Source organism: Dendrobates tinctorius, unplaced genomic scaffold, assembly GCF_039654945.1.
Source record: "Dendrobates tinctorius isolate UK_male_01 unplaced genomic scaffold, ASM3965494v1 ptg000066l, whole genome shotgun sequence".
NCBI classification, from domain to species: Eukaryota; Metazoa; Chordata; class Amphibia; order Anura; family Dendrobatidae; genus Dendrobates; species Dendrobates tinctorius.
In genome coordinates this window covers 2,379,816-2,406,269 of record NW_027361734.1, presented here as the reverse complement: position 1 = coordinate 2,406,269, position 26,454 = coordinate 2,379,816, and the positions used below count along the sequence as shown (strand labels likewise).

At 41.4% G+C, this 26,454-nt stretch overlaps 1 protein-coding gene across 1 annotated transcript in view; it reads left to right on the top strand.

The window, feature by feature from the left end:
- Positions 1–8,733, top strand: part of LOC141095091 (acrosin-like) — a 33,017-nt gene extending 24,284 nt beyond the window's left edge. Inside the window, exons 2-4 of the mRNA XM_073580972.1 lie at positions 3,640–3,905; positions 8,227–8,372; positions 8,473–8,733. Coding sequence (XP_073437073.1) covers positions 3,640–3,905; positions 8,227–8,372; positions 8,473–8,658 — 598 coding nt within the window. The 3' untranslated portion in view covers positions 8,659–8,733. The remainder of the gene's footprint in view (positions 1–3,639; positions 3,906–8,226; positions 8,373–8,472) is intronic.
- Positions 8,734–26,454: the final 17,721 nt, after the last annotated feature.

The following is a 26,454-nucleotide window of genomic DNA, read 5'->3' as shown; positions in this document are numbered from 1 at the left end:
CACAACTAGCAGTAGCCGTGGAGTGTACCTACCATGAGCCTAGACGCCTGCAAAAAATGCCCAACATGTCTGATAGAAAAATAATGAAGTCACTAGACTTCGCCCACTATATCAGCACTCTGGTATATTCTGAAAGCAGAGCAAAAAGAGGCCAATCTAATAAGGGACAAAAAAAAAAAACTGGCACAAACAGTAACATAAGGATGGAAATTCAGCACAGCACCAGCTGGGGCTGGCTGACCACACAAAACTGAAATAGACAAAACCAAATCAAATGTGAACAATAGCAAAAGAACACTTAGCTTGAGCAAGCAGGGACTGAGCTGGAAACTAAGACCTCAGGAGGCAGGAAAAAATCACCAGCAGGGATAGATGGAGTCGGCTGTCTTAAATCCAGTCAGAAACTCCAGATATCCATTCATCCTCCTCATTATCAGGTGGCAGGCCTCTGCTAATTAAATCAGCTCCATTACCTCCAGTAACCACCAGAGGGAGCCTGGGAAGAGAACTCGCGACCCCTCTATCAATATAACCAGCTCCACTACCTTCACTAGTAACCAGAGGTAGGCCAGAAAGCGAATTCACAACAAGGAGCGGTAGGAGAGGGTAGTAATGGGAGGTATGAACTGTGGGGGTCCAGGATTGGGAGATATGTTGCCAGCAGTGAGGAGAAGCAGAGAAAGGGAGAGCAGGTGGGAGGAGAGTGGGTGGCTTGTTTTATGAGGGGAGATCTAAAAAGAGGGAGGGGGGAGATGATTATTTGTTTAGAGGGTGCTGGGGTTTGGGATAGTGAAGGAGAGTGAGGATTAATGGAGCAAACACTGTGAGAGCATATGTAAACATGGTGAAGGAGTAAGATGGGTTAATAGAAAAGCTAGGTCCAAGTAATAAGAAGTGCTTACTTGGCAGACATATCCAAAAGAGACAGATACATAGTGTGGGGTCCTTGTTATGAATGAGTCACCGAGGAGGAAAAAACAAAAAGCAAGCTAAGCCCAGAAAACCGGAGAGGTTGGTATCTAGCGGATTGTAGACCCCTGATCCTATCCACAACAACTAGCAGTAGCCGTGGAGCGTGCCTACGGCAGGGTTGGCAGGGTGGTCCTAGACGCCTCGTCACAGCCGGAGAACTAAATAAGCCTAAAGAAAGAAAGGGAAAATCTAAACTGCCCCAGAGCAGACCCCAAAGCAATAGACAGCCCCCAACATGTATTGTCGGTGAAACAAGATGAAAACACAGACACAGGCAGAAAGATAGGCTGTGCAAACGATGGGGCCCTCGCTAACTAGAAAGGACAGAAAGAAAAGCTGCTGTCTGCAATCACGCAAAAAACCCTGCCAAAAAGAATTCCCAACACGTCTGATAGAAAAAGGCCCTGAAGTCGCTAGACTTCAAATCACTATATCAGCACTCAGGTATTTTCTGAAGACAGAGCAAAAGAGATCAACTGATCAGAGACAAAAATGGGGATTCAGCCCAGTCCCAGCCAGGGCTGGCTGAACACAATAACTAAGTAAACCAAACAAAAACTTATATGAACAATAGCAGAGAAAACTTAGCTTTAGGAAGGCAGGAACCAAACTGAAAACCAGGAGCCACAGTCAGGAAAAATCACCAGCAAGAAATTAGGGAGTCGGCTGCCTTAAATCCAATCAGAAACTCCTGATGTCCAATCGTAGTCCTCTTCCTCAGGTGGCCGGTCTCTGCCATTTAGATCAGCTTCATTACCTCCCTTCACCAATAGAGGGAGTCCAGATAGAGAACTCACTACTCCTCTGTCAGCACAGCCAGCTCCATAACCTTCACCAGAAGCCAGAGGCAAACCCGAAAATGAGCTCACAACAGGTCCTGACTCCTGCCGTGACTAACTGCCGTTGAAATAACTGCATGTTCTCGATACTTTAGCTGCAGTGATTCTTTTGCTGCAGGGAGACGCGTGCCAGACACAACACGCGTGCCCCCTTAGGATGCTACTAAATTTATGATTCCAACCACATCCCAACTAGACTTGCTCAGCCTTGCTCATTTCTTTTATATTGATTGATGCCAAGCACGTCTAGTCAAAATGTGTCCGGAACTATACAATTTGCCTACTTGCGATCATTGCTCTCGCTGGCAATACCGGAGAATCCTGACAGCCTCAGATGAAAGGATTCAGAAAACATAGAGTCAAAAGACCGGACTATCCCTTTAACTCAGACATATTGACTATTTGCTCAGTTCAGATATAATGATCAGATTTATGTATTTTGTTGACATGAAAGAGATATAACATTAGATATTTATAGTAAGACCTTAAAGGGGTTGTCCCATTTAAGGAAATCTTCGTCTCTGAGCATAGTTTGTTTTTTTTTTTAAGAAAAAAGCAAATCGTACTTTACTAACCTTTCAAAGGTTAGGCACCGAGTCTCCACCACTGCTCCCAGTATCTGATATTGGCTATGAGCTGACATCATGCTTGCAGAACTGTTGAGCTCAGCGATTGCCTGCTGTGCTGGTCACGTGACACCAGTGCTGCAGCCAATGTGAAATACCAGGAGCAGAAGCGGAATTTCAGCGATGGACCTGGAGTTGGTGAGTAAAGCAAATTTTCAGTGTGTGTGTATATATATATCTCAAACTAAAGGATTTTCTGAAAAGATACAACTTGACTTGGAAGTGAAGAGAAGTGACATTTCCATAATTGATTTGTAGAAGGATAATAAAATACAGGTTACAAGACACAAAAAGGACAAACACCTTTTAGGTTATGGCTACAGGGTGTCTTGTAGTTGTGTTACATAAGATTAGTGTTGAGATACTAAAACACAATAATAGTGAATGTGGTTGCATTGTGCTACTCAAGGTGTTATGGCCACAAACAAACCCTGCTGGATTCTCTGTGACCATCGTAAGGGCTCATGTAGACAACCATATTGTTAGTCCAAGTGCAATCCGGCAAAACATCGGATTTGACCAGGACCAATGTTAGTCTATGGGGCTGTGCACAAGTCTAATTTTTTCCTTGGACAGCGTTTGTCCGAGGAAAAAAAAAAAAATCACAGCATACAAGATTTTCAACCAATTTTTTGATCTCGTCTTCAGATGTCATCCAAGTGAGGTCTTATTTTCACGAAATGATGGGATGTAGAAGATGGATAATTTTTTCCATCTTGTTCTCATACGAGAAAATTGGACCACAGTGATCACACCCTAATCAACCTTCGATCAAAGTGTGATTAGCATAATCGGACCAATTTTATCAAGTAAGAGAAAATACGGTCGTGAGTCCCTAGCCTATCTCATTAGTTGTTAATCTTAATAATAGCCTCTAAGAAAAATATTCAGAATTGAGAGTCCTCAGTAGTTGATACCTTTTAATGGCTAACTGAAAAGATGGTAACACATTGCAAGCTTTCGAGATTACTCAGGTCTCTTCATCAGGCATTGACTAATACAAAATCTGAAGTCACATATTTATGCACAACACAGCACAGAAAAAATGCAATAGATAAGACAAGTGACGTGAAGCAGAACTAGCAGAATGTAATAGCCTCTAGTCACTGTATAGTTCTAGCTTTATTCTACTTTTCTCATAGTGCTAGTTTAGTATATATAATTGCTTATGTCCTCTGATATCTTCATTTCTATTGTTTTAGCGATGTCTACTCTTGGAGGCTGGTTTTTGGACTCTATCAATTGTCAGTTTTTGGCCCAGAAATTGAAATTCGAGGCATATCCCGAAAGATTATACATGAAAATTATGACCTCGAAACAGAAGAAAATGATATTGCCATGCTGTCTGTAGAACGGCCAATCAGTTACAACAGATTCATTCAACCAGCATGCCTACCTCGGAAATCATCAGATGTTTCAGTCAAGACTGATTGCTACATTGCAGGCTGGGGTGTGCTGGAAGAAGAAGGTATATATGATTTACACATATATATACATATTGCTTATTTTTGAGTATTCAATAAGTAGCAAAAATGGAAACAATATCAATCAAGAGGCAAAGAAATGTTAAGTAAGAGGGTATTAAGTACAGTATATGAAGACAGTAGGAAAAGTGTGGGGTCTATTATACTGTGCGCAGGTCAGTACACAGTGTGGAGGGTTGTATGGGGTCCATTATATTGTGCAGAAAGTTGTGTGGAGGCCAGCATGTGTGTGAGGGGTGTGGGGACCATTATATTATATGGAGGGCTGGGTAGGGGGCCATGATATTGTGTGGTAGGATGGGGTGAGTATTCCCGTAGGGAAGAGCTTGAAGGGGATTCTGAGTCAGGTGACAGCTGTTGCACAGTTACTTAATATAAAAGGCTGGGATGGTGAAGTGGAAAAGAAGCTGGCACCAGGATATGATAAGAGGAGGATGTATGAGCTGTGTAACAACCCCAGAATAGAGAAATCTGAGAGTCTTGGTACCAGAACAAGTTGTTGGTCAAGCACTGAAGTCCAGACTTCGCAAGTGAAGACCCAGCATCCAGACTCCGCAGGTCAAACTCTGAAGAAAGGACACAGATCATTGGATGGGACGGAGTGTCTGTCATGCTGAAGAGAAGCTTTGGGTAAATTGGGCTGTTACTTCTGGCACAGATGTACGTAAAGGGTGTGGGCGGGGCCCGTGCTTCAGAGAACGAAGGCAGCCAGCGAAAGGAACACACTAGGCATCGAGTGGCTTACATATTGGGGACATGCATCCCAGCATGATGTACCGTGACCCCCATTAATGCCAGTGTAACAACCAGAGTTGTCTAGACAAACTTATGCTGGAGACAGACCTAGTATTAGATGTGATGCCTGTTAAGCTGAGACATACGGGGCATATTAGTCGCCTGCCAGTTAATAGGTACATGTGTCACCACACTGTTGTCAGATATCCCAGGGCCGGGGGCTCCTTTCCTATCTTTAAAGCTAGGTGCACCATAGCTATCCCTGCTCCATGGATTACTTCTAATGGTGAAGACGCTGGGGCAAAGTGCCTTGCTGACCTCCTGAATCAGCTCTTATGGTAAAACTAAGTGGGCAAGATAAGAATATACACACAGATGAATTACCAAGCAACAGTCTTTAGAATAACACACCAAACACCTCCTCAAACAACCAGCTCCTCCAACTCCAAAATCATATAGAGTCTAAAAAACTTGGCATTCACGGGTGATGAAGTGTGAGAAAAAAGTTCCATTAATTATGCATCCAATAATATCGTTAAACGTTTTCCTTTCAGTTGTGGACCTTCATCAGAACTAAAATATCAATGTGGCTGTCCTGTAGTATAATGATACTTCTATGTGGACTCGGGCTGCCTGGGGGGTTAAGGGTAAACAGATATTTATCATTTGTACTGTAAAAAATAGGAATCAAATAACCTTATTAACTGTTTTTTTAGGGACTGGTGTGGAAACTGTACATAGCATGGGACGCATTATGATTGAGTATATACAAGGGTCCTGCGGTAAAGATGACTGTGGCATAGTGTCGGAGTAGTATAGAAAATGTACACCGCATGGAACACATTAGTATATAGAACATCTAAAGGTCATGTGGTAAAGATGACTGTGGTATAGATGTAACTGGAATATACAATCTATGGTGGTGCCAGTGAGATCTGCACCGAGCGTATGGGAGGGATCTATTAATGAGAATACTGTGGAACCACATGTAGTGGTGGGAGCAGGTAAAGGCTAGCGTGGATAATCATAGTTAGAATATACGGTTGTTGCTGCTGCTGCTGCTATGTATCAAAAAGGGGAAATTAATATGACATTCATAGCAACACACATTATGGCAGTAGTGATCGGAAAAATATACAAGTATTAATAGACCCACACTCTGTCAAGGACCCCGATGTGAGCTAGGGCATGGATAGTCGGCGATCTGCGTTGCTGGGAAAGGCGCTGTATATCCGGTGGCTGGTTCTGCTAGCTCACATCGAGTTCTTTCTTCTCATGGCATCCAGGTAATCCCCTTTCTTAACCCCTTATGGAGGCTGCCGCTGCCACACCGGTTCTCCACTATTGTACACACCGTTTGCGCTCTACAGCAGTGTCAGGGACCTTGACAGAGATGGTGTACACTTAATAATAGTGTGGGTACTGTGATACTTTCAAAAGTAGGTGCTACTAGGTGCTAACCATGCAGGATGCCCAGACTTTTGCATTGGCCCGTTTTCCTTTTTGGAATTTTTAAAATGTAAAAAATGACTATTTTTGCCTAAAATACAAATGATATTTGTGTCATTATGTGTGATATTTAACTTTAGACCATTTAGACATCATTTCATCTTCAGCTTGCTTAACTATTCACAATAACAGTAATTTTGACCAGGGGTGCCCAAACTTTTACATGCAAGTGTATAGCTAAATTACTTTTCTGTGACAGTCAAATAAATAGTGTTTTGCTGACTAGCACAGTGTTCTCATTGCCTGTGTTGTTGCATTCAAATAACCTACTTACATATTCAATAAAAATGAACACAACAATTACCATACTCTTTAATACCACTGGAGCCTGGTATGATGTTAATAAAAAGTGCTTAAGCTATTGAGATGCCCTCTTAGAGCCTGAACAGAGAAATGCACTTTAAAAGCAGCTCCCACTTTGTCAAACCCCGACCTGTCTATTAAGCATTCTTTAAGGGTATGTTTCCACGGGCAGAAACCGGCAGTGCTTTGGACGCAGCACATGTCCGCTCCGTCCAAAGCGCTGCCGGCTTTTGTACGCGCGGTGATTGCACATGTGTTCATTGAACCGGGTGGAATCACCGCATCCTATACAGTGCACTGTGATATTTATCTTATAAATAGATATGCTGCAGTCTAGAAAGATGTGCCGCATGTGCGTATACGCAGGGAAGCTGGAGGCGTGCTTGCTCGCATAGTGGAGATTGGATTTCATAAAATCCCCTCCACTATGCTGTAACATCTGGACGCTGTGGATTGGACGCTGCGGCTGTACGCAGCCTCCAATCCACAGACTGACCGTGGAACCATACCCTTAAGGATGGCAAGTATTTAATCTTACAATGTAGTATAATAACTTAGCTCTACATAAGGGCAGTTTAAATAGTAACTACCTTTTTTTCAATAAATCGACAATACAAGTGAAAGTAACAAACTTTACATTATATTTTATCAAAGAAAAATGCCACTTTCCCATCTTATCAGTCTTTTTCACTGATCATTCACTCTCAAAAACTTCTCAAATCTGTCTACAAATCTGTCTGCAGTGAGGATCAGATTGCACCTGCTGCTATAAAGCTCTATGGAGAAGGGAGAAGCTTGGCTTAGTTTACATTTTTAACTATTATAGAAATATAAATTCTAAGAATATTAAACACCAATAATGAGTTCTTTGATCATATAAAAGCACAAGACCAATGGATTTAATTATTATATTATCATTATTATTATAATTATTATTATAAAACATTTTACCGGCAGCAGATCCTCTTTTTGTAAAGAAAAGGGAGCTTATTCTGATTTCTGACACCCTAAATCTTGAAAACAGATGATCTGCTTATGGGAAGCTGGGACCATCCAGACATTTCTAATGAATCCACCACTTGTCTTCTATATACTGTGCCTCTTATCCATGGGATTTACCATATTATGCGGACTATAAGACGCACCGGACCATAAGATGCACTGAAAATTTTGGTGTAGAAAATAGGAAAAAAAATTGTTATTAAATAAACTGTTGGTTCTTCTTCGGTAGCTTACTTGGGGGGCGTCTGCTCTGGAGTAGAGTCACAGGAGGCAGGGTCGCTACTTCAGGAGGTCAGCAGCTGTAGAAATGGCGCGATGCTGCAGGCCCTAGGCTCTTATAAAGTGTTGGCGCCAGTGAGTGAACTTCCCTTTCCTGTAGGTTTCCCTGTGGGGGGCTTTGGGAAAATGGTCGCCGGAGGTGGTGAATGCACAGATTGAGATCTCGGAAGACGAGATGAGTCATGTGCTCCAACTGAAGCCTAGCCCTCAACAATCAATTTCTGCACTTTTATTGGAAAAATTAATACAGTTATATGGCTTGAGTCTATGGTGTCCTATACCATGAGTTGCATGCATAGATTGAGATCTGGAAAGTCAAGATCTAGTCTCCTGAGATCTCAATCTCCAAGTGTAATGTGTAACATCTCATGCCTAGCCCTCAGCAAACAATCAATTTCTGAACTTATGTTGGAAAATTTGGCTTGCGTTTATGTTGTCCTATGCCTTGAGTTATACATATCATTGTTTGATTTGCAGCCACTGAACCATCAGATTTTCTTCAAGAAGCTCAAGTGCAGTTGATTCCTAATAAGAAATGCAATAGCCGTTCATGGTATAATGGTGCCGTGGGTGTCTACAACCTATGTGCAGGCTATGAAAAAGGAGGCATAGACAGTTGCCAGGTAATCACATGTGATGGAATGTAGTAATTGATATTTTTAAGATCGATATGTAAATAGTCTTGAGATATGTGCATTGATATATTTTTTTCTATCTCTATAGGGTGATAGTGGAGGACCACTGATGTGCAAGGAACCTAATGCAAGAATATTTTCAGTGGTAGGAATAACTAGCTGGGGATCAGGCTGTGCTCAAGCACGAAGCCCTGGGGTTTATTCATCTACCCAATACTTTCTCACCTGGATATTGGAAAAACTTGAATCCACCCCCTCTAGGGAACAAGTCTAAAAAACAGAAAACATATTTACCAACAATAACACCTTAAACTTGTTTTCTTGAAAAATAAATTACATTTCTGCATAAGTATTTTCCTGTATTGTTTAGAGTACTGTAGCAAATGCAAAGGCTGCCAACATTCCTTGGAGCACGGTGTTGCAAGTCAAGCTGCATCTCTTCCATCGAAACAATGTTTCTTTGAAGGACATAAAGAGTCTAGAATAGAGATGGGCAAAACCCAAACCGTAAAGTGCGGTGTCCATACTGAACACCTACTGTGTGGACACTGAACACGGACTTCACCAGGAAGTCTGTGCTACTGTCTGGTTTTAACCCCCTGAACACAGGGTGTTTCATACAGATGACAGAGAGGCAAACACTGCTTCTTTTGAAATGACATTGTGAGCCCGCAGCTGTGATCGGAGGCAAAAAGTTTAAACAGTTTTTCATAGCTTTTTTGTAAGCGTTAATGTGGCATTTCTTACTTTGTTACATTTGTACTATGTGGTTTACTTCTCATTTTTAAGCCATTTAGGAAAGCCTATGGTATAGATGTCAGAAGAAATTCCTCACCTAGAAAATGCTGCAAAACCAGCAAGGAAGGCGCTGCATATCCCCTTTTTCAGGGTTCAAGAGCCCTGATCACTAAGGTCCCAGCGGTAAGACTCCCAGCAATCAACAAGTTATCCCCTATCCTTAGGATAGGGTGTTACTAGATTTTTTTGGGAAGAACTCATAACTTTACATTAATTTGGTTTCCATTTGGTTTTCTTAAAAACCTACTGTCACGCTCGCGCCTTGGCTGAATGGCGCGAGCCGGGGATCTGTGGCCCCACTGTGCCACAGACCAGACTACCCTGGAAGGGTCGTGACTACGACAGCTACCTCGGTCTTCACTGGAGCCTCTGATGGTGAGGTCAGGCTTGTGCGGCAGATAGCTGTCGGGTGCCACTCCAGGGTGGTGTCTGGCTGTGGCTGCTTGTCCCACTCGGGGACAAGTCACTTTGACAGAGGCTATAGACAGGCAGGCAGGTAGACACGACAGGCACAGCAGAGACACAGGACAGGCGGGCACGGCTTGGAGACACAGGACAGGCGGGCACGGCTTGGAGACACAGGACAGGCGGGCACGGCTTGGAGACACAGGACAGATTGGCGTGGTATCAGAGGGAGCAGGTAGGGACCTGTTCACACAGCAGGTGTAGGCAGGAGGGAGTGGTGTATGCTGGAACAGGATCTGGACCTGTTCACACAGGAGGTGCAGGTATGGATATAGGCAGGAAGGAGTGGTATAGGAGAGAACAGGTTTGGACCTGTTCACACAGGAGATGCAGGTATGGATATAGGCAGAAAGGAGTGGTATAGGAGAGAACAGGTTTGAACCTGTTCACACAGGAGATGCAGGCAGGCAGAGCCGCAGGAGTGCGGAGCAGGCAGAGCCGCAGGAGTGCAGAGCAGGCAGTGCCGCAGGAGTGCAGAGCATGCATAGCCGCAGGAGTGCGGAGCAGGCAGAGCTGCAGGAGTGGCGGAGCAGGCAGAGCCGCAGGAGTGCGGAGCAGGCAGAGCCGCGAGGGTGCGGAGCAGGCAGAGCCGCGAGGGTGCAGATGCACAGATAAAGCTGCGAGGGTGCAGATGCACAGATAAAGCTGCGAGGGTGCAGATGTACAGTTAAAGCTGCGAGGGTGCAGATGCACAGTTAAAGCTGCGAGGGTGCAGATGCACAGATAGGGAGGACACAAGGAAAGACACGGCAGAGAAGGAACCACAAACAAGGAGACTGACAGAGGTAAGACTGAGTTCAGACAGAGACACCGGGACAAAGACACAAGGACCAGGATATTCTGCCTCCTGGCAGGCGGACAGAGTACAGACAAGGTACTGGGAACAAGACTCAAGGGCCAGGATATTCAGCCTCCTGGCAGGCGGACAAGGTACAAAGCGAGACAGAGTATTCCTACAGAGAAGGAGATACACAGAACAGGGCCTGGCTTTCTCAGCAGCAAGATACTAACTGAGATTAGACATTGCACAGGCAATGTTTCAGTGGGAGTGGCGAAACTAAATAGTCAAGGGCTCCAGGTGATTGGTCAGGGACAGATTACACAGGTGCACCCAATGGAGAGCAGAGGCACAGAGCTGGCAACAGACAGAATTCACAGCATGGCTTGAAGCAGAAAGTAAGTTGGTGTGAGGGGGATGGGAGACCATGCAGTGATGCCAGCAGGGTTGCTACACCTACCTTGACTATAGAGTCCAATCCAGTCCCCCTTTATTGTGGAAATATACTGTGGACCTGTATGCTCTAACATCTTCATTAGCTCTTCTTGCTGAAATGGCCAGACCTGTGGGGGATTCTGTGCATACAGAGACACATTATCAAGTGTAAGACATAGGTTCTTCTGACTATAGTAATACCAATATGCTACATAAACATACATCAGCACTGAATTTCTCTAAGGATCACTTAAGTAAGAGACTATAGTAAAACTAGCTTATACAAAATGACAGGAGATGGTGGGCTAACATGGAACATGGCTTATTCATTACTGGTATTGTGTTCGCTGGAAAGGGTAAAATTATTTTTCTGCAGAATTTCATAATGCCGCAACAGTAGATTTAATTGATTAAAGAATAGTTGCCTGTTAAATCTACACACGTAGTCAAAATTGTTGGTACCCCTGGTTTAATGATAGAAAAACCTACAATGTCACAGAAATAACTTGAATGTGACAAAAGTAATAATAACTAAAATATCTATGAAAATGAACAAATTAAAGTCTGACATTGCTTTTCAACCATGCTTCCACAGAATTTTTTCAAAAATGAAACTCATGAAATAGGCCTGGACAGAAATGATGGTACCCTTAACTTAATATTTTGTTGCACAACCTTTGCACAACCTTTTGAGGCAATAGCTGCAATCCATTGATTTCTGTAACTGTCAATGAGACTTCTGCACCTCTCAACAGGTATTTTGGCCCACTCCTCAAGAGCAAACTGCTCCAGTTATCTCGTGTTTGAATGTTGCCTTTTCCAGATGGAATGTTTCAGCTCTTTCCAAAGATGCTCAATAGGATTTAGGTCAGGGCTCATACAAGGCCACTTCAGAATAGTCCATTGTTTTTCTTTTAGCCATTCTTGAGTGTTTTTAGCTGTATGCTTTGGGTCATTATCCTGTTGCAAGACTCATGACCTGCGACTGAGACCAAGCTTTTTGACACTGGGCAGCACATTTCTCTCTAGAATCCCTTGATAGTCTTGAGATTTCATTGTATCCTGCACAGATTCTAGACACCCTGTGCCAGATGCAGCAACGCAGCCACAGAACATAACAGAGCCTCATCCATGTTTCACAGTAGGAACAGTGTTCTTCTCTTGATATGCTTCATTTTTCCGTCTGTGAACATAGAGCTGATGTGCCTTGCCAAAAAGTTCCATTTTTGTCTTATCTGTCCATAGAACATTCTCCCAGAAACTTTGTGTGTTGTCAACTTGTAGTTTGACAAATTCCAGTCTGGCTTTTTTATGATTTTTTTTTCAACAATGGTGTCCTCCTTAGTCGTCTCCCATGAAGTCCACTTAGGCTCATACAATGACGGATGGTGCGATCTGACACTGTTAAAAATTCTTTTTTTACATAATAATTAATTCCATTTGTCTCTTTTCTTTTATGTCTCTGCAGACCTAATCGCGGGAATATGGTATTCACTTATCTGGTTCTATCAGTGACCGGATATGAATTACGTGTCTTATATTAATAAACTTATATACATGAAATAATTTTTTTTTGACATTCATTTTTTCTTTTTTTCCTTTTTCCATTTTATGAGACTTAAATGACTCTTTATATAAATGTGACCTCATCGTGATGCGTCCCTTTATGCATACAGTCATATGTTAAAGTTTGCGCACCCCTATTAATGTTAATCTTTTTTCTTTATAACAATTTTGGTTTTTGCAAAAGCTATTTCAGTTTCATATATCTAATAACTGATGGACTCAGTTATATTTCTGGATTCAAATGAGGTTTATTATACTAACTGAAAATGTGCAATCTGCATTTAAACAAAATTTGACCGGTGCAAAAGTATGGGCACCTCAACATAAAAGTGACATTAATATTTCGTAGATCCTCCTTTTGCAAAAATAGCAGCCTCTAGTCGCTTCCTGTAGCTATTAAAGAGTTCCTGGATCCTGGATGAAGGTATTTGTGACCATTCCTGTTTACAAAACAATTCCAGTTCAGTTAAGTTTGTTTGTCGCCGAGCAAGGACAGCCCGCTTCAAATCATCCCACAGATGTTCAATGATATTCAGGTCTGGGGACTGGGATGGCCATTCCAGAACATTGTAATTGTTCCTCTGCATGAATGCCTGAGTAGATTTGGAGCGGTGTTTTGGATCATTGTCTTGCTGAAATATCCATCCCCTGCGTAACTTCAACTTCGTCACTGATTCTTGCACATTATCCTCACATCCTCACATATCCTATCTCATATGCATTTTTTTCCTATCTATTTCACCACTGAAAATCTCATCCACAGGTGAAATCTATAGATGAGTGAATACTTTCCCAGGACCATGGTCCAGTGGCTCCATCAGTGGTCTATATCTACTTGGAGACATGTGAACCGCCTCCTACATGCCAAAATCCCCAGCACTTCTGATTTGTATGCCTGTATGCGATGTCATACATGAAGATGAAGGTGGTTTGGAGGGTATCTGCCTGGCGGCCGTGGACTATGGACAAGTGTCATGTAAATTGATTAGTTCATCTCTAGTGAAATTTCTAAGGCTATGTGCACATGTTGCGGATTCTGCTGCGGATCTTCAGCGTTTCTGGCTCTGCGGACCAGCAGCAAATTTAGCTGCGTTGTACAGTACCATTGTTTTCAAAGGTAAAATGAAAAACGCTGTGCACATGCACACCTTCGCCATTGTAGAGGTGTGAAGCCGCAGGCTAATCCGCAGGTAAGCCGCAGGTCTTTTGACCTGCGGATTTTTCCAAATCCACAGCACCTTTCACTATGTGTACACATAGCCTAAGAATTCCATGCAGATTTCTTTGCAGCTTTTGAGACTAGTTCCTATATACAGTGTCTGAACCTAACTCTAGACAATATACAGGTCAATTTCAAAAAATTAGAACATCATCAAATAGTTAATTTATTTCAGTTGTTCAATCAAAAAGTGAAACTCATATATAATATAGAGTCATTACAAAAATGAAAATCCAAAAGTCATTATCTCAGTAAATTAGAATACTTTATAACACCAGCATGAAAAATGATTTTAAAATCCGAAATGTTGGCCTACTGAAATATATGTTCAGTAAATGCACTCAATACTTGGTCGGGGCTCCTTTGGCATCAATTACTACATTAATGCGGCATGGCATGGAGGCTATCAGCCTGTGGCACTGCTAAGGTGTTATGGAATCCCAGGTTGCTTTGATAGCAGTCTTCAGCTCCTCTGCATTGTTGAGTCTGGTGTCTCTCATCTTCCTCTTGACAATACCTCATAGATTCTCTATGGGATTAAGGTCAGGCGAGTTTGCTGGCCAATCAAGCACAGTGATACTGCTGTTTGTAAACCAAGTATTGGTACTTTTGGCAGTGTGGACAGGTGCAAAGTCCTGCTGGAGAATGAAAATTCCATCTCCAAAAAGCAGAGGGAAGCATGATGTGCTCTAAAATTTCCTGGTAGATGGCTGCGCTGACTTTGGTCTTGATAAAATACAGTGGACCTACACCAGCAGATGACATGGCTCCCCAAACCATCACTGATTGTGGAAACTTCACACTAGACCTTAGAAATCAAGGTCCAAGAGTCTGGAGGAAGAGTGGACAAGCACACAATCCAAGCTACTTGAGGTGGCCCATGATTACTTCCAGTAATCATGGGCCACTCTCTGGACAGCTATCCTTAGCAAGAAAATCGGAAAGACGAATAAAGTAACAAATGATTTTGGCTCACGCTACAGTTTATTTTTATTGTGTTTGATGAAGACACATTGATTTGCATAGTGGTTGCATACATACAATTATGAAGTTGCAGCTATTGGCAACTGCAGGAGGGCAAAGTTTAGGATGCTCATTGCATGATCTAGAACAGTAAGAAAATGGATTGCAAATATGGACCATAGCCTTTATAATTTTCATAATGTTACATCAATCTTAACTTAAGCCTCTACATTGAAAAGTTATTGTACATTTTATGTTTATTGTATTATTTATTAAAAAAATTACAATCAAAGTTATAATAGCTAGACTTCAGTTAGGCAAGGTTCACAGTGCATTAAGGTAATACATACAATGGTAACTAACACAGCCAAATATGATTTTGCCCACAGGGAAAAAAAAGTCTGTTTTTCTTAAATTAGTACACACAAAGAAGAGCCCAATAGCATTTTAAATGCAAATGGCGGTATTACTCAGTAGTAAACCACCATAACAAAACCATTTTAAACTCTATAGATCTCCATTACTTTGGTGCTTGTCTTGTCTTATTGTCATGTTTTTAATGGACTTAATTACATTCTAATAAAATTTGTACTTTTTTTTATTCCATTTACTCTATACTCCGTTCTTTCTCCTACTTTTTGCCTTTTTCTTAAATTAGACAGTGACAAGTGTACAGTTTTGTACAGGCATACAGGTGGATATTTCTGCGGCATACATATTTACTGTCACTTGTCAAACAAGTTACAGCTGATGCTTGAGTGTGGAGTGAACCTGCTCTAAGTTGTATCTAAGCATGCACTTTATTAACTTCAGCATTTGCTCAATCTCATCCAAACTCCTCATTTTATCTTTGTTTTAGTTGTTTTTATTATCTCTTTATTGACATATGTGAATTATATTTTGATCTACAATACGGACACAGGAAGCATTGCACTTTTTGCTTTTACATACTAATTCTGTTAACTCAGAGAACTGTTTAACATTTTATATGCAGATTTACATTTTTTTTTGTCAGAGCTCATCTTCTAAAGATGAAATAAATAAATATTTGTTTAGTTGTTAGTCTGGTTTATTATACCTAAGGTTGCTTGTGAAGTAGACATTATATGTACAAAGGGTAACTAGAATCTGATGGGCCCCGTGCAAGATTTGGAACTGTCCCTCCCTCGAATGTTGGTCAGATGTATGGGCCCTTGTAATGTTCTAAATCCTATAAGAATATACAAGTTGCACCTCTTTCCTCATTATGTAGTAATGTCCTCCATCATGGGCTCTTTCCTGGTATATATGTCCTCTAACCTGGGTTCATCCTAGAAAATACAGTTGTGTGAAAAAGTGTTTGCCCCCTTCCTTATTCCCTATTCTTTTGCATGTGTGCCACACTTAAATGTTTCAGATCATCAAACTAATTTAAATATTAGACAAAGATAACACAAGCAACAAAATGCAGTTATTAACCCCTTAACGACCACCAATACGCCATTTAATGGCGGTAGTTAAGGGTACTTAAACCACAGCGCCGTTAATTAACGGTGCAGCGGAAAAAGTGTATAGCGCCCCCCAGAGTTGGTCTTTCTCCAGGGTCTTGGCTGCTGGGGTAGCAGATACCCCAAAGAACATGATTTGAGTCGTTTTTTACTGACCCCGCTTTTGCGATTGCCGTTATTAACCTATGTGCTATTTAATTTCTCTCTCCTCTGATGTGATCGCACATCAGCCGAGAGAGAAATAGGGTCCCCGACCCCACCCTGGTACCTCCCGTTGGTCCTCAGCCCATGTGCTTCCCTTCCATGGGCGCCGCCATCTTCCGGTTAGAAAATGGCGGGCGCATGCGCAGTGCGCCAGTCGAGATCTGCCGGGCCGGCAGATTTCATTCATTCATTCAACGTACATTTTGATCACTGTGATAAACCCTATCTACTGTGATAAACCCTATCACAGTGATGAAAATAAAAAAATAGTAAATAACTCCCCCTTTGTCACCCCATTAGTTAGGGAAATATAATAAAATAAAGAAAATATATTTATTTTTATTTTTCCATTAGGGTTAGGGTTGGAATTAGGGTTAGAGTTGGGATTACGGTTAGTGTTGGGATTAGGGTTAGGGGTGTGTTGGGGTTAGACTTGGAGCTAGAATAGAGGGGTTTCCACTATTTAGGCACATCAGTGGGTCTCCAAACGTGACATGGCGCCACCATTGATTCCAGCCAATTTTGTGTTCAAAAAGTCAAATGGTGCTCCCTCCCTTCTGAGCCCTGACCTGTGCCCAAACAGTGGTTTACCCCAACATATGGGGCATCAGTGTACTCGGGACAAATTGCACAACAACTTTTGGGGTCTAATTTCTCCTGTTACCCTTGGGAAAATAAAAAAAATTGGGCCTAAAAAATCATTGTGGAAAAAAAATGATTTTTTATTTTCATGACTCTGCGTTATAAATTTCTGTGAAGCACTTGGGGGTTCAAAGTGCTCACCACACATCTAGATAAGCTTCTTGAGGGGTCTAGATTCCAAAATGGGTTCACTTGTGGGGGGTTTCTTGTTTAGGCACATCAGGGGCTCTGCAAAAGCAACATGATGCCCGCAGAACATTCCATCAAACTGCATTCCAAAATAGCGCTTCTTCCCTTCTGAGCTCTGCCATGCGCCAAAACAGAGGTTCACCCCCACATATGGGGTATCAGTGTACTCAGGACAAATTGCACAACTTTTGTTGTCCATCTTCTCCTGTGAAACTTTGTGAAAACAAAAAATAGCGGGCTGAAAAATCATTTTTGTGGAAAAAAAATGATTTTTTTATTTTCACTGCTCCACATTATAAACTTCTGTGAAGCACTTGGGGGTTCAAAGTGCTCACCACACAGCTAGATAAGTTCCTTAAGGGGTCTAGTTTCCAAAATGGTGTCACTTGTGGGGGTTTTCACTGTTTAGGCACATCAGGGGCTCTCCAAAGGCGACATGGCATCCAATCTCAATTCCAGCCAATTCTGCATTGAAAAAGTCAGACAGCATTCCTTCCCGTCTGAGCTCTGCCGTGCGCCCAAACAGTGGTTTACCCCCACATATGGGGTATGGGCATACTCAGACAACAACTTTTGGGGTCTAATTTCTCCTCTTACCCTTGTAATAAAAATTTGGGGGCTGAAAGATAATTTTTGTGGAAAAAGTATGATTTTTTTATTTTCACGGCTCTACGTTATAAACTTCTGTGAAGCACTTGGAGGTTCAAATTGCTCACCACACATCTAGATATGTTCCTTAAGGGGTCTAATTTCCAACATGGGGTCACTTGTTGGGGGGTTTCTACTGTTTAGGCACATCAGGGGCTCTCCAAACAGAACATGGCATCCGATCTCAATTCCAGCCAATTCTGCATTGAAAAAGTCAAATGGCGCTCCATCCATTCCAAGCCCTGCCGTGCGCCCAAACAGTGGTTTACCCCCATATATGGGGTATCAGCGTATTCAGGGGAAATAGCACAACAAATTTTGTGGCTTGTTTTGTCTTTTTACACTTGTGAAAATAAAAAAAATTGGTTCTGAAATAAAATGATTGTAAAAAAAGTTAAATGTTAATTTTTTCCTTCCACATTGTGTCAGTTCCTGTGAAGCACATAAAGGGTTAATAAACTTCTTGAATATGGTTTTGAGCACCTTGAGGGGTGCAGTTTTTTGAATGGTGTACAATTTGGGTATTTTCTGTCACATTGACCTCTCAAAATGACTTCAAATGTGATGTGGTCCCTAAAAAAAGGTTTTGTAATTTTTCTTGAAAATAAGAAATCACTGGTCAACTTTTAACCCTTATAACCTTCTAACAAAAAAAAATTTTGTTTCCAAAATTGTGCTGATGTAAAGCAGACATGTGGGAAATGTTATTTATTAAGTATTTTTTGTGACATATCTCTGATTTAACGGCATAAAAATAAAAATTTGAAAATTGCAAAATGTTTCAATTTTTTTGCCGTATTTCCGCTATTTTCATAAATAAACACAAGTCATATCGAAGAAATTTTACCATTACCATGAAGTAAAAAATATGTCATGAAAAAACACTCTGAGAATCAGCGGGATCCGTTAAAGCGTTCCAGAGTTATAACCTCATAAAGTGACAGTAGTCAGAATTGTAAAAATTGGCCTGGTCATTAAGCTGCAAATTGGCTCCATCACTAAGGGGTTAAATGAAGGTCTTTATTATTAAGGGAAAAAGCAATCAAAACCTACAGGGCCTGTGTGAAAACATTATTGCCCCCTAAACCAAATAACTGGTTCGACCAACCTTAGCAGCAACAATTGCAATCAAGCGTTTGCAATAACTGACAGTGACTCTTTTACAATGCTCTGGAGGAATTGTAGCCCACTCATCTTTGCAGAATTGTTGTAATTCAGTGACATTTGAGGCTTTCCGAGCATGAACCATCTTTTTAAGATCATTTCACAGCATCTCAATCGGATTAAGGTCAGGACTTTGACTAGGCCACTCCAAAGTCTCAATTTTGTTTTTCTTAAGCCATTCAGAGGTGGACTTGCTGGTGTGTTTTGGATCATTGTCCTGCTGCATAACCCAAGTGCGCTTCAGCTTGAGGTCACGAACAGATAGCCGAACATTCTCCTTCAGGATTTTTTGGTAGACAGCAGAATTCATGGTTCCATTTACCACAGCAAGACTTCCAGGTCTTGAAGCTGCAAAACAGCCCCAGGCCACCACATTACCACGACCATATTTTACTGTTGGTATGATGTTCCTTTTCTGAAATGCTGTGTTGCTTCTACACCACATGTAATAGTACATACACCTTCCAAAAAGTTAAACTTTTGTCTCATCAGCCCACAGAGTATTCTTACAAAAGTCTTGGGGATCATCAAGATGTTTTCTGGTAAAACTGAGACAAGATTTTATGTTCTTATTGCTCAGCAGTGGTTTTTGTCTTGGAACCCTGCCATGCAGGTAATTTTTGCAGTCTTTTTCGTATGTACATAGTTACATAGCTCCATCAAGTTCAATCTGTCTCCACCAATTGTTCATTTTGTCACTAAATTTACTATAACCCGCAATGTTATGTATATTGAGCAAATCAACCAACCCTTTTTTAAAAGCTGTTATAGTGTCTGCCATTACTACCTCCTGTGGTAGGGCATTCCACATTCTGACTGATCTAACTGTAAAAAAACCCTTTCCTGTTTAGCTGTTGGAATGGCCTTTCTTCTACCTGTAATGAGTGCCCCCTGGTCCTTAGTATGGTCCTTGGAAGGAATAAGTCATGCGTCAGACCTTTGTACAGACCACACATTTATTTATACATGTAAATGAGATCCCCTCTGAGGCATCTTTTTTTAAGCTAAACAAGCCCAACTTTTCCAACCTCTCATCATATGAGAGGACTTCCATACCTTGTAATAATCTAGTTGCCCGCCTTTGAACTGACTCAAATTTCTGAATGACCTTTTTTAAGAGTAGAGCCGAAAACTAGATCCCATATTCCAGAAGTGGCCTCACAAGTGATTTATAAAGGGGTAATAATACATTGGGATCGGGGGATTTACGTTGTCTTTTTATACATCCTGAAATCGTGTTTGCTTTTGTGGCTGCTGCTTGACATTGAGTACTGCTGCTCAGATTACTTGTAACCAGAATACCCAAGTCCTTCTCCTGTTCTGTAGTTCCAAGTATACTCCCATTTAATGTATATGAAGCAATAGAATTACTCCGTCCTAGGTGCATTACTCAACATTTATCTACATTAAACCTCATTTGCCAATTGTTTGCCCATTCAAACATCTTATCCAGAACGTTTTGCAAAATTGTACTGTCACGGTTAGATTTTAGTATCCTACATAGTTTGGTGTCGTCAGCAAAGACTGACACTTTACTCTCAATCCCGTCCAAAAGGTCATTAATAAAGAGGTTAAAAGATTCGGTCCTAGCACAGATTCCTGCGGTACCCCACTGCTGACTATATCCCATTTAGAGAACATACTCTTTGTTTCCTGTCATTTAGCCATTTCTTTACCCATCTGCATATAGTTTCCCCAGTCCTTGCCTCTGTAGCTTCAGTATAAGGCTGTTATTTGATAGAGTATCAAATGACTTTCCAAAGTCCAGATAAATTACTGCAGCTGTATTACTAACATTCAGATTTGTAGTTACCTCCTCATAGAAACCCAACATGTTAGACACGACCTATTTTCATGAATCCGTACTGGTTTTCAATTATTATATTATTCTCTGCAACATATTTCTGCAGGTCATCTCTTATAATGCCCTCAAAAATTTTGCCCACTACGGATTTCAGGCTTACCGGACGGTAGTTGCCTGGATCCACCTTCTTACCTTTCTTAATTATTGGTACCACATCAGCCATCCTCCAATCCTGTGGCACATCCCTGTTACAAGAGAGTCTAAAAATATAAGATACAGTGATCTGTCAATTACTGAGCTCAATTCCCTCAGTTTCCGTGGATGAATGCCATCTGGGTGAGTGATTTGTCAATATTTAATTTGCTCACACGCAAGCATACTTCTTCTTGTGGTAATCTAGTTATATCAGGTGGTGAACTTTGATTTTCGCCTTGTTGAAAGATCCCTGGTACAGTCAGTTCATTGCTGAACACGGATGAAAAGTATCTGTTTAATATCTCAACCTTTTCTTTATCCTCTATAATTATTTTATTATTATCACCCGTTAAGGGGTCTATACCTAGTTTAAAAGCTCCTCCGTCGGTCTGACCATTTTTTCGCCAAGCACAGCTGCACCCTCCCCATCGAGCCTGTAGCCGACAGAGAAGTCGGCCCAGTTCTCCATGAATCCAAACCGTTCCTTCCTGCACCAATTTCTAAGCCACTTATTTATTTCCTTAAGCTCCCGCTGTCTTTCTAGTGACACTCGTGGCATTTTCAGTATTTCTGAAAACACCACCTTGTAGTTCCTGGCCTTCAGTTTTCTCCTAGTTCCTTATAATCGTTTTTAAGGACCTTCCAACTCCCTCTTACTTTGTCATTGGTACCGATATGTACTATGGCTGCTGGGTTTTTCCCAGCCCCTCCCAGCAATCTGTATATCAGATTTGCAATATGTCGAAATCGAACACCAGGCAGACAACACACTGTTCGGCAGTCACGGTCTCATTGGCAGATGACCCTGTCTGTTCTCCTAGATATAGAGTCCCTTACCAACATCTGTCTGGTTTTACTACACTCCTATCTCCCTTATTCCTACAGCAATCGTTTTCCTGGTTGCTAGGAGCAACATTCTGCTGTAGTGATCCCACTCCTGGGCTTGCATTCCCAAAATCAGCCAAACAGGCATATTTCAAGCGCAGATATATTCACCCTCAATTGGCTGTTCAAGGCATGCATACATCTCACAAGATACACACCGGGTATCATTGTCCATGGAGCACATACTAAATGGGGATAAAAAGTTCAGATAAATCAGAAAAAAACACTAAACTATGCTCTTGAGTTAAACTATGATATTGTGTATAACTATGCACTCAGCCCTGTTCTTAAAGGCAGCCCTCTGTCCGCTCAGCAGCCCTCACTTGGAATATATAGCAGTTGTAGTCCACCACCCAGCAAGCACAGGTGAGTTTTCGAAACCGGAAGAAAAAGGAGCAAACGATGAAATACCAAAAATAACAATTGATTTTATTCAATATCAAATAAAGTGCACAAAGTCATGGTAATAAGGTGACAATCCAAATGCAGATGAAACACACCCACAGCAACCCACCCCTCCCACCGAGATGGTAAATACCCAAAAATTTGGCAAGCCCCATATATAACTACATATCCGGGATGCATATATCTCTATGAATGCATAATGCCTAGTGGCCTCATAAATAAATGAAAGTCCCGGAACATAGTAAAAAAAAGGGGCATCCACAATACACCCTAATGGTTGTTCAGCATAAAAAAGAGCAGATAAATATCCCATGCAAATGTCCAAAACATTAGGAGCTTACCAGAGGGTAAAGAGGGAGGAGGGGAGCCCGGCAGTGAAGCGCGTTTCACGGCACGCCAGGCCACTTTGACAAAGTTGATGTAGTTTTTATCCAGGGGTGGTTGAAACAAATTTGTCCCCACCTCCTCTAACTTTTAGTAGTCTATATGGGATTTCTATTGTTACTAAGCACAGGTGAGTACATGGTGTTTCATCCTCACTTATCCCACATCTTATACATTTTGTTTTTTTGGAAAATGGTTGTGGGGGTAAAAGAGTTCTCAAAATTAGTGTTGATTAGTGGAAGATACCTACTTTTTCAATTAAACTTTGCAATAAGCTGCCATGTGGATACACTATTACTGGTCATTATTTGTATCTGTATAATACATATACAAAAAAAAGCAGTTCTTTGATTTTCCTTTGTAGTGGGTCTTTGAAGTTACTTCTAATTTGGTTAGCAGGGGTAACCATCTCAAGTATGGACCACTTTTTTGGAGGGCTGTCCATCACAGTATGACCTCCTGGTGTGGAGGGGTAACCATCTCAGGTATAGCTCTCTGGTATGGAGGGGTAAGCATCTTAGGTATGGCTCCCTGGTCTCCAGCAGCATTTATATCTTGTAAGACCCTGTTAGGGTAAAGTCTCTGGGGTAATGGTAATCATATTTTGCTTGCCTACAAAATTAATTGGCTCCTCCGAGCTAGAAAGAGCAGCTAGAGCGGAGAAGAAAAAGAGGTAGGCATTAGTGATGAGTGAGTATACTTGTTGCTCGGGTTTACCCGAGCATGTTCGGGTGTCCTCCGAGTATTTTGGTGTGCTCGGAGATTTAGTTTTCGTCATCTCAGCTGCATGATTTGTGGCTGCTGGACAGGCCTGGACAGGCTGAATACATGTGAGGAATGCCTGTTTGTTAGGGAATCCCCACATTTATTCAGGCTGACTATTAGCCATAAATCATGCAGCTACTTCGACAAAAACTAAATCTCCGAGCACGCCAAAATACTCAGAGGTCACTCGAGCGTGCTCAGAAAACCTGAGCAACGAGTACACTCGCTCATCACTAGTAGGCATGCTTTTTAATACAATCTGTAGCTTCATGGACCCTCTTTTTTCATGTGACTTGAGAATTCTGAGGTACAGATTTTGACTGTTTATATTGACCAACTCCTTTTTCTTTCAAGGTTGTCGTTGGGACAATGCAGTAATCTAGTGCATTAAAATGAACAAAAATGTGCCTAATCTGGGTGCCCTTGAGTCTGTGTGAGTGACAAAGGGTAAAGTAATAAAGTGCATTAACACGAAGGGAAATATGCCTATTCCTGGTGGTCTTATGCCAGTGGGAGCAGATAAAGGTAAAATCAAATACATTAACATCAAGGACAATATGCCTATTCCCAGCTTACTAAAGTGATTTATAAAAAAAAAAGGCTAAAAGTGTCATATGTGGCTTGGAATTTATAACCCGTCACAGCTTTGCAGTTTAAAGGGCCTGTCACACTAAGCGATATCGCTAGCAATATCGCAATAACTTGTGACGTTATAGCGATATTGCTAGCGATATCGCTGTGTGTGATACTTACCTCTGACCGGCTCCCCCGCTGATTATCGCTGATCGCGCGAGAACGGCCTGGACCGTTTCTTGTCGTCAGCTTCCTGCGGCGCTTCCTGTTGAGAGACGAGCGACGAGCGTGGAGCCGGGCGGGAGGACGCAGGATCGCCTAGTGTGACAGGTAAGTAGCGACCCCCTTCCCCAGCGATGTCGCTGGTAAGATCTGCCTGTTAGGCAGCTCACTAGCGACCACTTAGCGATGCACCAGCGATCCTGACCGCGTCATATCGCTGGTCGGGATCGCTGGTGCATCGCTAAGTGTGACAATACCTTAAGAGTCAGATGAAAGTTGCAGACAAATTAAGGTGGACTCATTATTATAACTAATAGAAGATATAAAACTTCATGGTGGTGAGTAGGCTTGGTTTTGGTGGCCAGCCTCAAGGATGTTGTACTGGTAATGTCAGTCAGGGACGGGCACTGTGGTGAAGCACAGTAGTGAGGAATATATGGTCATTGGTGCCCTGAAAGTTTACTGTAGTTATTGTTTTAAGATGGAGATAGTGTCTGTCCCCAATCCAAAAGTCATGTACAACATGCATTTATTTTCTATGAAAGGACCTTTCATGGGAGATAGTGATAACACTGAGTCAACAAATGTTACAACACAAAACAGTACATCAGAATTTTTGTTCTCAAGTGAACAGGTCCTTGACATTATTCCATTCAGTCCAAAGCCGTTGCCGCTAATTCTGAAGTGAATCTTAGCTTATTTTCTGAATGTGAATCAGGTTGTGTGTCTGTTTGAAGTCTGACTTTTTGAGAATCCTGCATTTATAAGAAGTGGATGGATAAGCATGCAAGTCATTCTCTTTTATTCTTTCTTGTGTTCTGTTCACACATGCAGTTTTGAGCAATTTTTATCCAAGGTGTGGTGTGGAGTTGGAAAAAATTAAAGTCTTCCTTTTCACATTGCCTCCTTTATGGTCCACACTTGGTTTTCAAAAACTCTGCAAAAAACTGCATGTATTATTGGAGCTTAAGAGTATGTGCGCATGTTAAGCATTTGCTTGCAGAAATTTCTGCAAGGTTTCTGCATCTCTTCACAGCAAAAACACGCATTTTGCCGCAGTTTTGTATGCATCCTTGCATGTGTTTTTTGCATGCGTTTTTGTACAGCAATGAAGGCTTTTTTTAAGCTAAATAAAGATTTTTTTTAAAGTTTTCTGATGTAATTTTTTGGTTCAACACCACCTTTTTCATTCTGATTCAGTAGCATCAGAGAAATGGGACTAGGGCTTGGTGTCAGCAGCTGTCATTAACACCTAGCCCTAGGTTTAGTAATGAAAAGGTGTCAGCTAGACACTTTCATTACTAAGATGGTAGGTAAACAAACACACAAATACACACATGGTAACCAACCTATGTAAGAGCCTTAACAGGATGGACCTACATAGACTGCAACCAAACAACAACTGCTATTTAAAAAAAAAATGCGTGGGCTCCTGCGTAATGAAAAGAGGACCCAGCGCACCACACTATATAAAAAATAGTAATGCAGGGGTGCATACACAGTAGTAAAAGGAGAGAGATGAACAAAAAAGAAAAGAAAACACTACTGGAAAATATGCACACCACAACAATATACAACAATTTTATTGGTACACAAATACAATTAAAACACAATTAAAAAAAAACATGAAACTGTGTCCACTCAGAGAAAATAACACAATAATATCTCCAATATATAAGAGTTTCAAATAATTTTATTGTTTTTTTGGAAATAAACAGGGTAGGGAAAGGAAGGTAGGAAGGGAGGGAAGGGAGTGGGGAATAAACAACCTTGTACAGGTACGGAAAAAAAATTTAAAAACTAGAGAACCCACAAACAGGCATAGAATAACATATATCGAATAACAACATAAAAGAAAAAAAAAAAAAAATCGACAATCCTTATTATGGGGTAACATTCTTGGAAGGAGATATAGCTCCCAGTACTAAAGCGCCCAGGTTTAAACTTCAAAATATAGTGCCTCTTGTTAAGTCTAGTTGATATGAAATTTGTTGTTCCAGGTCTTCCATTTTTTTGAGTATTTGTGAATGTGATTGTTGTTGATCGCAAATCTGCGTTCTAAATCGCTGTGTTGGCCTATCTTGTCAAGTATGTCTGAAAACTTGGGAACCTCTGCTTTCTTCTACCATTGTGCTAACATGGTCTTGGTCACTAAGAGGATGTGTATGATAATGTGTCTTACCGAATCATCAAATTGTTCCATGTCTAAAGAAAGAAGTGCTCTTTCGGGTGTAATTATGAAGTCCTTAGCAATGAGGTTAATGTGCTGTGTGACTTGA